Below are 13,509 nucleotides of genomic sequence, written 5' to 3' on the forward strand. Positions count from 1 at the left end.
TTTGAGTTGCCGCTCCAGTGTCTCGTACCGGGTTGCCTCCAAAAAAAAAAAAAAAGAATTGCCGTCATCGCCCTGTCCCGTCCAGCTGTGTGTGTCCAGTGTATGTGGGTTTGGACTTGCCCCGAAAGGTCGCAGCTGTCATTGAACCAAGAGGTCTCAAAAAATTCGAAGGAAGGAAGGAAAGAACGAACGTATTCGCTCAGACAAGCCTGCAAACCTTGGATATTATTTTATACTTTTCATTTGCCCTTTTCCATTACCATCCTTGTCTTTATAAAACAATTCGACCTTGTCTAGTTTTTTTTTACTACACCCTTTGCTGGCAACAAGGTTTCCAACGCAGCATGAGCAGCAGCAGCAGTTCGCCCTCGCTCTAATACTCTTCCAAATACACGAGGGACCGTCTGCTGCACAAGGGTCGACTGCGCCTCAAAAGAGCCCATGATACCGGAACCGCCGACGCGACCACTTTCACCAACAACTCCTGCAACATAGTATTTGATTCTCGGAAACGGCACACGACGACTTATACGAATCAATTCTCCCCCCTGCTGAGGCAACCTAAACAAATATTTGCTAAAGCAGAATCGAGGTAGCCAAAAACTCCCATGTGCTTGCTTCCTAGCTTGCAGTGCGCTCAAACCACAACCACGAACCGCCGACGCAACGTACCTACCTCGGTTAAACCCTGATTTGATCCAGCTGTTCACACAACAAGAAAAGCTGCCGTCGTGGCAAGTGGATCATTGAGCCGTTGGGGAAGAAGTATATTCTCTTCCGCAACACTACTAGTCCTGGCACACGGCCGGAGCGGAGGAAAGAAAAATTAAGTACAAAGAAAGATCTATATAAGTCACAATGGCGATACCGGGGTTCTCCTCGAGGAGACCGGGCGGCGCCCCAGACATATACACCGACCCTTTTGAACGATATAGAGAGACCAGGGCTCCTCAACCATTTTCTTCACAGCACTTTGCCCCGGGTTCCATGGCGAGGGATATCAGCAACGGACACCAACCGACGGAAGACGAGAGAGCCCCTCCACCACTACCACCCCCTAGGTATCCTATGGACGACCACCAGCCTCCATTGCATAGCTATCAGCCTCGAGAATTTCACTTCAAGGGCAACAGCCTGAGTAGTTACAATAGCTTGGACAATAGCCCGAGAGACAGACGGGAATTCCGAACAACGGATCGAGACGAGGGCTACCACAGTCTCATGTCTGTGTAAGTCGGGCTGGCTTGCAAATAGCTTGGGCACGGCCGTTGTCATCTGCTTGCTAACAATCTTTCGTTTAGGGAATATCATCAAGATGCAGGCGCAAAGACCATGTTCATGTCTCATGACCAATTCAAATTCAAGCCCGCCAATGACCTGGACTCATCTATGCTCAAGAAGTTTGATAGTCGGAGGGCCTTGGATAATCGATCACCTCCACGAAGGGCTCCTTTCAGCGCCTCCTTGAATGATACTGTGCCACGTCAGACCACTTTGGATCCGCGCGGGGCCATGTCATTACCAATCCGTCAGCTGGGCGAGGGTCCAGCACACCCGGCCGTCCCAAGACAGAGTGCTTTGACCATGGGCTTTGCAGGTGCTCGCGAGCTTACCGACATGGACCGCTCGCCGCCTCATCGGTCAAGGAGGACTAATAGCGGATCCATAGCGGATGATGCTACTATTTCCACACAAGGCAGCTATGAGAATCCCGACGACACTGATTTTCCTATGGAGGATGCGGGAATGTCCAATTCACAAATGGATTATCACACTACTGGGCAAAAACGACGGGCATCTTCGCCATTGGGTGAGGAATCCAGCCTGCAAGGACTTCCTGGCGCCGGTGAATTGCTGCGCCGCCGAGAAGGCGCTTCCAGAGCTTCGCCAACGCCCAGGCTTACAATTCCTCAAAATTCGCTATCTTCACTCTCGTCTCTTGGCCGTAGCGCCAACTCATACATGCCGTCGCTTCCCCTCACAGCTACGAGCACGACGAGCATGACCGGGTCATTTGGTCGAAGGTCACCTGGAGGACTCTCGCCAGGAGCAATGTCCCCAGTCGATGGCATTTGCAATTCACCTTTCAACACACCGATTTCACTGACCCACTCACCTCGGAGCGCCATATCACGCATCCCCCATCAGCGCCAGCTTAGCGAAAGCCGGCCATTGTCCTCACCGCGGAAGCTGACTGAGCTGCCAAAGGCCAGCATCCCCCGCATTCAAGGCTTCTATATGTGCGAATGCTGCCCAAAGAAACCAAAGAAGTTTGAGACAGCCGAAGAGCTAAGGTAAGTTTATCCCATTGCGGTGCCTATTACCGTGCCCCGTCCGAGCCGCTGTGGGGCTCCAATTTACCCCGATGTCAGTTTGCTGACATCCGACTAGTGCTCACGCGGCCGAAAAGCAATATGAATGCTCATTCTGTGGCAACCGCTTCAAAAATAAGAATGAGGCCGAACGCCACCAAAATAGCTTGCACGTTCGGCGGCACAGCTGGTCATGCTCAGCGCTCCATCTCGCGGGTTATGACAAAGCATTCCACGAGAGCACAAACCGCCCCGGCGAAGCTGACGCATGTGGCTATTGCGGCGAAGAATTTCTCCGGAGTGGTGGTGCTGGTCGTGCACGTCTTCCAACAGAGCAGGACTGGGACGACCGGCTTCGCCATCTCCAAGAGGTCCACAAGTTCAGAGAATGCAACTCGAGCAAGAAATTCTTCCGCGCCGACCATTTCAGGCAACATCTCAAACACAGCCATGCAGGTACAAGCGGTAAATGGACAAATATGCTCGAAACTGCGTGTATGATTGAGGAGGAGCCTCCTCAACCACGCTGAGGAAAAGACAAACCAATATTGTTTCAAGGCGGTACACTTCCGAGTTGTTCGTTGAACATGCGCAAAGACCAACTCTTTTTATGTTTGCTACTAGCTCATTGCTAGTAGCCATTACGATTCAAGCGTATCTGAACACACGCGGAGAAAAAAGGGACAAAAGTCTCAATGTGTATGGTCAACGGATCGTTGACTATGTCGTGCCATTGAGACTCACCTCATTGGCACAAGCGCATTGCCAGTCTCGCATCTGTTGTGTGAGCATCCCCCCCGAAAGTACCAGTCAGTCACCTTGCATCTTGGCCATTCGTATCGGGGAATGAGAGCGGTTGCCTAGAGCGGACGAAATTACGAGCCCATTGCAGCTGCTGTCAGCCAGCTTACATTACACACGTAGCGGCAAGATCATCAGCGCATGTAATGTAATGCGCCGTAGAGGGACACAACTCGCAGATTGGGGGCCATGCAGAGACACGCACGACAAATACCTACCTATCTATACGTTAAGCTGTCCACAGAAGAGGTTGGTCATGAAGAGGGGACCGGCGTGTCCACCATGGTTAGCAATTCTTGGCACAGACCTGTAATACTGCAGCACTCTGCAAATAAAAAAAAGGGGGGGTGTGCATGGTTGACAACAGAGCGACAGTTTGTATTGGATTGAGAAGATGAACACATCGGACTTGATTGCTCCTCAAACCTCCTTGCTAACCAGCTGTTTCAAGGAGAGAGAAACATGTAGCTGTAGATGATCGTCGAGCGCTCACGATACCCTCATATATTTGTTGATATATACACATATCTGGCATTGGATTGGGACTGGATGGAAAGCGGATATGGGAACCAAAAAGAAGAAAGAAGGAAGAAAAAAAAGCCAAAAAGTATATAAAAGTTCAAATGAGACATGTCAAAAATCATGCCAATCTTTTTGCAGTAGGTGACATTTGATACGGTGGGTGAAATTGCTTTGATGAGTAGGAAGAACAAATCAATTGAAACAAGAAGGGGCTCTGTAGCCAATATTGAGTCATATTTGTTTGGCGAACTCATGATCAGGCGGGAAAACGGAAATGTGTGTACAAAAAAAAAAAAAAAAAAAAAAGGATGGCTGCGCCCCTTACTAACGAGCACTCGATGAATCACTGCGTGGAATAAATAGGCCGGCCCACTGCGATAGGCAGTCAGTGACTGGGGGGGGGGAGTCTTGAGCAGCTACAGAGCCTTGAGCCAGCTAGCGCGTCACATGATAAAAACTCACTCAGCCCTATGGGTAGGTGAATGGGGTTTGCGGCAGCAAGAAACTTCAACGGTGATTTCTACTCTGTGTGAATCACAACTAGTTTGACTACTGCTGCCAGCACCCAAACAATTGACGATTCGGTTTTATTTCCCCTGTTCTTCTTGATTATTACGTTTATATATGTATATGTTATGTGCATAGTCGCAGCTAGTCGTTCGATTTACCTTTTGAATTTATCCATCTCACGTCACTGTGCAGGACAATTATCCCAAGCTTTCCTTTAGGGAACCACACGCCAAAAAAAGAAGTCACATATTCACTCTCAAGTCCTGCGTTTGGGCGACAAATCATACTGCACTCGGTCAGTGGCGTAGGAAGAAGTCATGGCTATGAACAGGATACCCGGCAATGACAACCTTTGGGTGGGCGGGTAGGTACAGCTCAAGAATTTCTGGAATGGTGAAGTTGCAGAGTATTGACATGACTACCTACCATAGCATTTTTGCCCTGACAAACCCGGAGAAAATGGAAGAGAAAAAAATCACCTCTATCTTGTCGGTAATCAAGTATTCATTCGACGGATGGGGTGAAAAGGCCAAGCTTTTCGAGCACTTGAGCATTGATGTGGATGACATGGAGGACGAAGATCTCTTGGCTCACCTGTCCAAGGCCGTGCGCTTCATTGACCGGGGTTTGCACCCGACAAATACTGGTAGCGAAAGAGGAGATGGCGACGACGAGAGCGACACAAAGCCCTCGAGCGCAGTATATGTACATTGCGCCATGGGCAAGTCGAGATCCGTCACGTGCGTGGTTGCATATTTGCTCTACAAGTACCCGCATCGCTACGGCGGGAAACAGTTTGTCCCGTCGGCAGCATCAGCGGCGCAGCGGAGGCAGACGGCATACGAGGCAGTATTGAGCGCCCTCAGCACGGTCAGAGAAGCTCGCTCCCTCGCCGAGCCCAACCCCGGCTTCATGCGGCAGCTCGAGCTGTGGTGGGAGATGGGCTGTCCCGTTGGTAGCGACGATGCCGTGGAGAACCATCCGATTTATCAAAAGTGGCTATACGAGAACAAGTTGAAGGAGGCCCGAGACGCCCGTATGGCGCCCGATGCCGACTGGATCCGTTTCGAGGACGAGGCCGAGCCTGCAGATGACTCGGCTGAGCAGAAGACATCGGGGAAGCAAATGAGATGCAAAAAGTGCCGCCGCGTGCTCGCCAACTCAAAGTTCATTGTCGACCACAACGGCACCGGACAGGATGACAACAAGGAGAAGGCTGACTGTCAGCACATTTTTGTCGAGACGCTATCGTGGATGCGGCCGTACCTGCAGGAAGGGGCTCTGGACGGGCGCCTGCTATGTCCAAACGCCAAATGCAATGCCGTTGTCGGTCGGTTTGATTGGAGGGGCTTCAACTGCAGTTGTAAGGAATGGGTTTGTCCCGCCTTCTCCCTCCACCGGAGCCGCGTGGATGAGGTCCTGGATCGGCCGACCGGTATGGGTATACGCATGCCGCCGGGTCGCAACGGCAGCTTGTAGTCAACCACTCGGATGAAGACCCCCCCCCCCAAACGAAAGTACACAGCTAAGTAAGTAAATGGGATAGAACAAGGTGTTCCATTGGTTTATTCTTCTCGTGAGAATACGCCTAGTGATGGCAGGGATCGGTGCAAGGACGTTGAAATATCTGCATAATCCATAGTCTGAGACTAGCCTCGGTGAAGCTCAACAAGGAAAGAAATACATATCAAACTGCCCAAACTTTTTTTTTTTTTTTTTTCAATTTATATGACTTCAGCTCAGTGTATAGGCACACCTGACCAGGGTAGCTAAACTTCCAGATCCCGAAAAGCTAGGGTAGGTGCTTTTGCTTGCTGACGTTGGACACTGGCCGCCGCCGTATATAACACAACCACCAATGAGCACAAAGCTCGGGCTCCAACACATACAACCCTCGCGCCAGGCCATGAATAAAGCATCTTCTTGTGGTGTCAAAGCCCTTGGCCAGAGCAGCAACAAAACAAGGGCTCTCGGCAAAGCCAAAAGTCGGCTGGGCAGACTAGCCTCACATGTATGTAAAAAACCTGCCATCCCGAAGGCGAAGCCAGCAAATCAAAAGGCTCGGGTTCTTGCCCGGAATTCTTGCCATAATTCCTTTTTACGCATCTGACGGCATTGGAGCACAAGGAAACTAGAACACACAATGCTTTTCTCGCAATGTGATATGTCACTGCTGTGCGCGCGCATGTACGCATAGGTGTGTAGGTCCCAAAGCAGGTTACAACATGGGCATTGTGGCCGTTTTCCTTTTCTCTTTCTTTCCCGAGGTCATTATCATGGATTTTTCCTTTCCTTACTGTATCCCATGTCCTTTTCCCGCAAGTAAGATTGTCTGGGTCAGAATCACGAGACGTATTGGCGATGCGATGTTACCAATCCCAGAGCCACCATGTTCTTTACGAGCTGTGCGCTTGCGCGCGCTAGAACAGGGTCCAATATACAATGTACTGCTGGTGAGCAGAAACTAAAGACGCGCCCTGTATAGATGAAAAACTTATTTATTGATTTATTTTTTTCGCATCCTCTGACTCTAGTCAAATCTCTCCCCCCAAACTTTCCCCTCATTAATCACCCATTACCAATTGGGTAATACCGCACTGGTAATTTGTCTCTCTCTTCCCCCGGGTCCTTTGCTGACGTTGATTCTCACCGCGCATTACTTCCGGTCTCTTGGCACCGCCTTTGCAAGGAATATTCCAAAGTCACTCTCGTCTTGAACAACGTCCCAAGATGGGGGTTTAAAAATAAGGATGATATGTTTGAGCTGGAAAAAAGATCCGTCACCACAAGTCCCCCACCCCCTCATCCGTTCCACATGTCAATTTTTTGCCCGTTTTACCGAGCGTTATGGCATCATGATATTTGCGTAGTATGGTGCGGCGCATGTGGCGCGGAAGGGGGCCAGCAGGATAGATGGCTGTCTATTGGCGTATATACGCGATCATGACAATCGCAGAAAAGTGAGAGAGAAAGAGGCACAGAAAGTAAGTAGGTGAGATATGTAGTAGTAAATCGACCCACACGGCAAAGTCATGCAGTAGATCCTTGTAGATATCGGCATAACTGTTAAAGAGACGTTATTCTTCGGTGCTGTGTTGCAATGTATAGGAATACGCCCCCTTTCAAGGCGGTCGCATATGACGGTTTTGCTCATCATCCTCTGCCAGTCTCTCCATTACTAGGTATCCTCTGGGAATAATCTCTCCACATTTGGCTGATGATGATCAAATATAGTGATATCTCCTTAAAGGAATTCTGATATACTTTCTTCTTTTTTTTCCCCCTCCCCCTCCAAAACCAAAAGAGCCCCCAAAAATCAAAACAGCGGGCGGCCCGCTGACTAGATCGACTTCACCGTTATGGATTCCCGCGATCCCCATGCTGTCGATCATCCGCAAATTGTACCTAAATCCTCATGTTTTCTGGTCCTTGTCGGTATCATATGATGGACTTTTGGCCTTGTACGCCTTTTGCGGTGGCCGCGGCCGCAGCCGCAAACCCGCATATCCACCCTGTCCTCTGGTCGCTTGATGGTCCCAGTTCTACACTAGGCACGCTCTTTGCAGGATGGGGGAGATGCAGTACTCAAGGGGCCCCCATCCTTATCATCATATGATGAAAATGGTTCCCCGACTTACACAGCAAGAATCTTGTCAAAAAAACTTGGTTATATTCCAAATTTTCTTGAAATATTCACAAACCAAAAGAATCTTTCCGACCCGCTTCCTCTCGATGCTGACAACAATTTCCGAAAGACTCCCAAACCTGCCCCCAACTTATTGAATGGGGCAAGGATTCAAGTGTAAAGCGAGGCGGTTTGCAAAGAAGGGCAAGAAAGAGCATCGATATCATCAGATCATGGGACTTACATGTTAGCGTCATTGTCACATTGTGCTGTGCCGTGCATGTGCACAAGCTCAGAGTCTTTTCCAATCTAGATAAAAGGCCGCCTTCGGAAAGAAACAAGGCTACGTTGAAAAGGATTCGATTCCTTGAACTCGCATCGCCTTGCATATTCGCTTTTTTGGCTTACCCGAGTTGCCAAGCACAAGAACCCCGCGGGCGTACCTTGAATGGCAATGAGGACCATATACCAAAAATGGGATGTGATTTGTAAACATCATGCCCAAACCCCTTCGATGCAAGAAAGAACAACAAGGACCCCTAGTATGATGGGAGCATCAATTAGGCCGAGTCGGATATACATATACCCATTGCAGGACAAACAGAAAATGGAAAGCAACTAAAATACGTAGAATCAAATAAAATAAAACCCAACCCGCGTTCCAACTGCCGATGGTGCTCCGCTTTGACTACAACGCTCGTTCGCCTCGACCGGATCAAACCGATGGACGTATCACACTGCAGTAGACGATGCGGCGTACACTCCGAGGGACAACACGACGCTCACGAATAGTATGATTTGGTGATTCAAATCAGCCTACTCCTTTGAAAGGTTCCAAAGGCAGGACATGAGAGATGAACAAACACGGTCAATTAAGTTCGAGCCGATTTTTGCTCTGAAGACCCTGTACCAGGCAAACAACGGGCCGCACACATGAGAAGCAGTCTCTTCCTTATCAACAGAAAGAAAAACTAGATAACCTTTTTTTTTTTCTCTTTCCCTTGTCCACGCTATGATTGGCCAATTCAAGAACAAAAGAACTCAGTCGTAAAGTACCAAGAAGATCAAATACCAAAGGGAACCGACATGGACCCCCCTGCCGCGGGAAAGGCGATGCCCGGGTTCCGGATCCCCTTTCCTCCACACCGGCCGTGCGGGGGGTTCCCGGGGAACGGGGACACCGGGGTATGTAAAGAATCTGCTTCCTTAATTTGGAAAAACAAAAAAAAAAAGAATAACAAAGAATTAAAAGAGGAAAGACATGAAATATATTTCATGGCGTGTTATTTGGCGTCTGGGAATTTATGGTAACTTTCCAAATCGAGGAATAAGACAAGCCACGAGCGAGAGAGGTCCGCCTCTGATCCCTTTCATCATAACGCCAAACGTGGCCGGCCATTCTAGGTAATATATTTATTTGGAAACTCTGCTCTTGTGCTATATTTCCTTGTTGGACGAGTTATCTGGCGACTAACCCCCACGCGATCCGGGCCGCTGTTTAGTTGCAGTCCCTTGAGTAGCAGCTCCCAAGGGTCATGGATAGATCAAGTAGAGCAGTTGTACATGGAGGGAAAAGGGGAATAAAAAATTGTGCATGGAGTCATTTCACTCACTACATTTATCCGATCCGCCGCTATTGGCTATCTCAATGGTAAAGCGTGTTAAAAAGAAATGGAGCAAATGCTCCTGTTATAGTCAATGAGAGGCGTAACTAGTGGTAGAAGGGAATTGGCATGTTAAACACGGTGAACCTATTCGTATTTTTATCATCTTTTATTTCATACTTACAAATATCTCGCCGTAACGTAACGAGGCAAAGACACTCGCAGCTTTGTTGCATTTGGGAAGTTTGTTTGAGTTTTTTCTCTTTAAAAAATATGGCGGTCTCGGTCTCGGTTTCGGGTTGCAGGTACCAGAGGGCTTTCATGTACCCTGGACGTTATTAATTGATGTCTTTTGCCGAATCCATTGCTGCCTGGAAAACTTTCTAGGTAGTCGACGACTGCTTTCTGTATCAAGACTGTATAAATGTACACTTAGGCATCATTATAAACAGCGGAGCAGCTGTTTGATTTGGCCATGTATCTGAATGAGATGGGGTATTCCTACGTTCTCATCAAGCAACATGGTAAATATTTCATGGGACCGCAAAGCCAAGATACAGGCGATTTTTCTTTTTTAGAAACCAGCCATGTACAGATTGAATTTGTACATCTGGGGTCTATATTGTTCCCTGACATGGCGGAATTAGCCTTCGAGGCGCCCAGGTGGCAAGACGTACAACGAATAGGAACCTGCGGAACGAAGCCGAGGAGGGCGGGAGCTAACAAGATAAACTTTCTCCTCCCGGCTGGGGAGTGTACTCGGAGTATAAGCATGTCCCTGTCAGTCAAAAGACGGGAGACGTATATTTGCATATCGGTTCCTGGGCCTTTTGCCCAGTGGTCTCTTTTTATTCGCAATGAATGATTTGACTTGCTGAAGATGGGAAAGGGTACGTATCGGTGTAATGCACAAGATAATCTATCTACGTCCAAACTGGAACGTATTTCCATGAGGCATGCCCATCTTATACCAGGTGAGCAGGTACTAGCAGTCCGCGGAAGGTGTACAACCAGCAAAGAACAGGATGAATCAATCTGCAAAAGTTCCTTCCAAGCGATCAAGAACAAGGCGAAAAGTGGCCCGACTATGAATGTCCTAAACACGGATAGCAGCTTTGTTTTGTCTTCCTCGAGTTTCAGCCCACTATGGTGAATCTCGGAGTTCGGCACCAATGTGCGCTGACACAACGGGGGGGAGAGACAAGTTTGACAGTATAGGTTGCCATCAAAGTTTAATCGCCCGGCACGGCAAAAGACCCAACTGACTCACAAGTCCGAGCATTTACGACAAGTTTGGGCCCTAATGAAACTCCCACATAAAGGTGTGTAACACCAGATTTTCCATGTGCCGTGCGCCCTCTGCCCTACCGCGAGGCATACAGGGATCAAGATCAAGGACAAGAAATTGAGACCATCGTATTCCAAAAAAAAGAGGAGCTTGACGCAAAGAGATAAAATAGATAATAATAAAATAGAAAAAGACTTGGTTAGGTTGGTCTGAAAGGTCCCGGGAGAAGTGGATCATTGAGGACAGGCAGCCATATAAAAATGTTGGGGGGCCAGAAATTGGATCGCCATGTGTCGTTCATGGCAAGGTCTCGTTGCATACGGGCAGAGCAACTTCATATCCAAAGGTATATATTGTAGTTTGACACAAGCCGTGGGCCTAATCTGAAAACGGGCACTCTATTCATCCCTGACCTTGCCTGCATCATGTCCGTTGTGACAAGCATTGTATAGCTCCAAGTCGAAGTTTCCATGATCACGATAGATTGGGCGAGACATATTATGGCGTTGCATTGCCAAGGCATAATCTCAAAGAAGAGATCCGCAGGCGGCCGCATCATGCTCATACTGCAGAACTGCCTTATTGTGCCTGGTATACTGCAAGAGGGCCGAAAGGGGAAACTTCCATCTCTGGTCATAAATCACAATTTGCTTCCGGGTAAGAGGGACGTATCGTTGCAGTTGGTCAGTTTGTTTCCTGGATTGTAAGATTTCTGATGATTTTATTCCCGCATTATCGGAAATACGGCCGAAATATAGCATATCTACCGATCATATGCAAGGTCCCGGACCGTGGTCGTTTCTCCACGATAAAAGGCGGGAAGGATTCCTGTCCTAAATACCAAGGACTCGGAATTCCCAGTATGGACCTGCCGATGCCCTGCGGACGACAATCCTCCCATGCCGATATACATATAGCCATTAGTTGACGTCCAATAATGCCAGATGGGAACGGGTCGTTCTTTGAAGTTGGAGTTCAAGATGGCGGTAGCTGCATAGCAGCACATGAACGCAAGCGAGGTAGCAATCACGGTATCCTTTGCAGATAACCCCGCATTGTTCGATCGTGAGAACGATTTGACTTCTGCCATCTTGTCCTCCACGACGTAAGCACTAGCCCCGTTCAGGGGTGGGACAAACACCACGGGGCTGATGGGCCGGACTTTGTTGGGTAGCAATCCCCGGGCACAGGAGCTGTACTTTTTTTTTTTCTTCTTACAGAAAGAGACACAAGTTTCGGCGGCAGGCTCGGCTGGTTGTAGTTGAAGCTAATCACGTCGTGGAAGGGCCGGATATCATAAGCCTGCCTGCCGCCTTCGTGGCGTCTCGAACCATCGCCCGGTAAGGCTGACAGGTTGGTGGTAATACAAGACGATCGATTTCTCATCATCATCATCATCATCATGTGATCATATCGGCCTGGACTGGTTCACCAAAATGACAGTCATTCGGGCCAACCCGCGGAAGAGGCCTAAGCGGCATCTCTCGGTCCTTTCATTGTGTGCTGCTGACTGCAGCTCGGGACAAGGCCCACACTTGCGAGAACGGGTGTGGCTCTAGAAATGTACAGAGCTCGAGTACATTGGAGATACAGAGGTCCGGGCATTATCGCTTGCGATGGTGTGGTCTTTGGAGCCTATTGAATTTGCTGCTCGGTATTCTTATATGCAGGCATCTTGCGAGAGGTGCCGAAATACTATGCTGAAAGAGGTCAAACGCCTGCCCTCGAGCCAAGGCAGAACCTCATTGGGGTTGCAAGGGGGTGGTCATGTATGTTCATTTGATATGGCTGCCACGTCCATAGAACTCGAGCGTGTACTTTTCATAAAAGTACCTCACCAAGCCTGTTCACGGTTCGTGGGTAAGGTGTCAGTCAATATTCGGCAAGGTGTCATTCCAGCTGTGGCGTTTTTTGGCGGCCAGTTTCGAGCTGATTATACGACTCGCGCAGCTCACGAGGAGCAATTTGCAAATAATTGGCGTTGAAATGTGATTTGTTATTTATGGTGCATCTTTGGGGACTGAAGGAAAGAATCCCGGAGTAGCCATTCGTTCACGGTTCCTTTTGGCCAATTCTGCCTGATGCTTCTTGGTGAGGCGGCCCTGATAGAAACTCCTTGAAAAAGGTGTCAGCTAGTTTCGACACGATACATGGAAAATCTCGAACGCTTACTTTGCAAGAGAAAATACCCTGGGCTCTTCTTCTTTTGGAGTCGAGACTTCAGATTTTGGCTATTAGACATGGTTAGCAGGAGATAGTAACATTGCGAGGACCAAGGGAGGCCAACCTCGTCCTTGGATTTTGACTCGTCCTTTTTATCATCTTCCTTGGAATCCTTGTCTTTGTCGTCGGACTTTGACTTGTCTTCTCCTTTGGATTTGTCCTGTTTCTTCTTTTGCTTCTCTTCATACTCCTTCTTGACCCGCTCAAGCTCCTCGTCCATCTCCTTCTTCTTCCTGGCGGCGATGGCGGCCTCGTCGACGACGGGCGTGGCAAATCTGGTGTCCTTGAGGTGTGCGGGACATACGTAAAAGAAATCTTGCTTCTCAGGCGTCACCAGGACGCTGGTGCTCGGCCTGAAGCATATATCACAACCTTTGGCGGCCGAGTCAGCTACCTTGCGGTGGTGCCACACATTGGGGAACGACATGGTTGCAGCGTCGTCCCTCGAAGCTTGACCGTATCAAAGTATCCCAGTATAACGCCCGAATGGAGATATAGAGCGAGCTAGTATGCTGCTGTGTACGAGAGGAACGAGAAGAAGTAATAGATAGTTTAACGCTGTTGTTTTGTCGCTCTCCATGTTCAATGCATTGATGAAGTTGCCCAATCGTAAGTGGGGGGTGG

General features: G+C 48.8%; 3 protein-coding genes across 3 annotated transcripts; 2 read left to right on the forward strand and 1 right to left on the reverse strand.

The window, feature by feature from the left end:
* Nucleotides 1-858: 858 nt before the first annotated feature.
* Nucleotides 859-2,842, forward strand: PFICI_08830 (uncharacterized protein; the record flags this gene model as incomplete). Its single annotated transcript, XM_007837411.1, has 3 exons — nucleotides 859-1,229; nucleotides 1,302-2,294; nucleotides 2,392-2,842. The coding sequence occupies 3 exons, from the start codon at nucleotides 859-861 to the stop codon at nucleotides 2,840-2,842; spliced, it is 1,815 nt and encodes a 604-aa protein (XP_007835602.1).
* A 1,620-nt stretch (nucleotides 2,843-4,462) lies between these two features.
* On the forward strand, nucleotides 4,463-5,624 carry PFICI_08831 (uncharacterized protein; the record flags this gene model as incomplete). The annotated part of the gene is made up of 2 exons (XM_007837412.1): nucleotides 4,463-4,509; nucleotides 4,577-5,624. The coding sequence occupies 2 exons, from the start codon at nucleotides 4,463-4,465 to the stop codon at nucleotides 5,622-5,624; spliced, it is 1,095 nt and encodes a 364-aa protein (XP_007835603.1).
* A 7,206-nt stretch (nucleotides 5,625-12,830) lies between these two features.
* On the reverse strand, nucleotides 12,831-13,312 carry PFICI_08832 (uncharacterized protein; the record flags this gene model as incomplete). Its single annotated transcript, XM_007837413.1, has 2 exons — nucleotides 12,831-12,893; nucleotides 12,950-13,312. 2 exons carry the CDS (start codon nucleotides 13,310-13,312, stop codon nucleotides 12,831-12,833), a joined length of 426 nt encoding a protein of 141 aa, XP_007835604.1.
* Between the last annotated feature and the right edge of the window lie 197 nt (nucleotides 13,313-13,509).

The sequence above is a fragment of the Pestalotiopsis fici genome (genome assembly GCF_000516985.1).
Source record: "Pestalotiopsis fici W106-1 unplaced genomic scaffold PFICI_Scf_6, whole genome shotgun sequence".
In the NCBI taxonomy this organism is placed as follows: Eukaryota; Fungi; Ascomycota; class Sordariomycetes; order Amphisphaeriales; family Sporocadaceae; genus Pestalotiopsis; species Pestalotiopsis fici.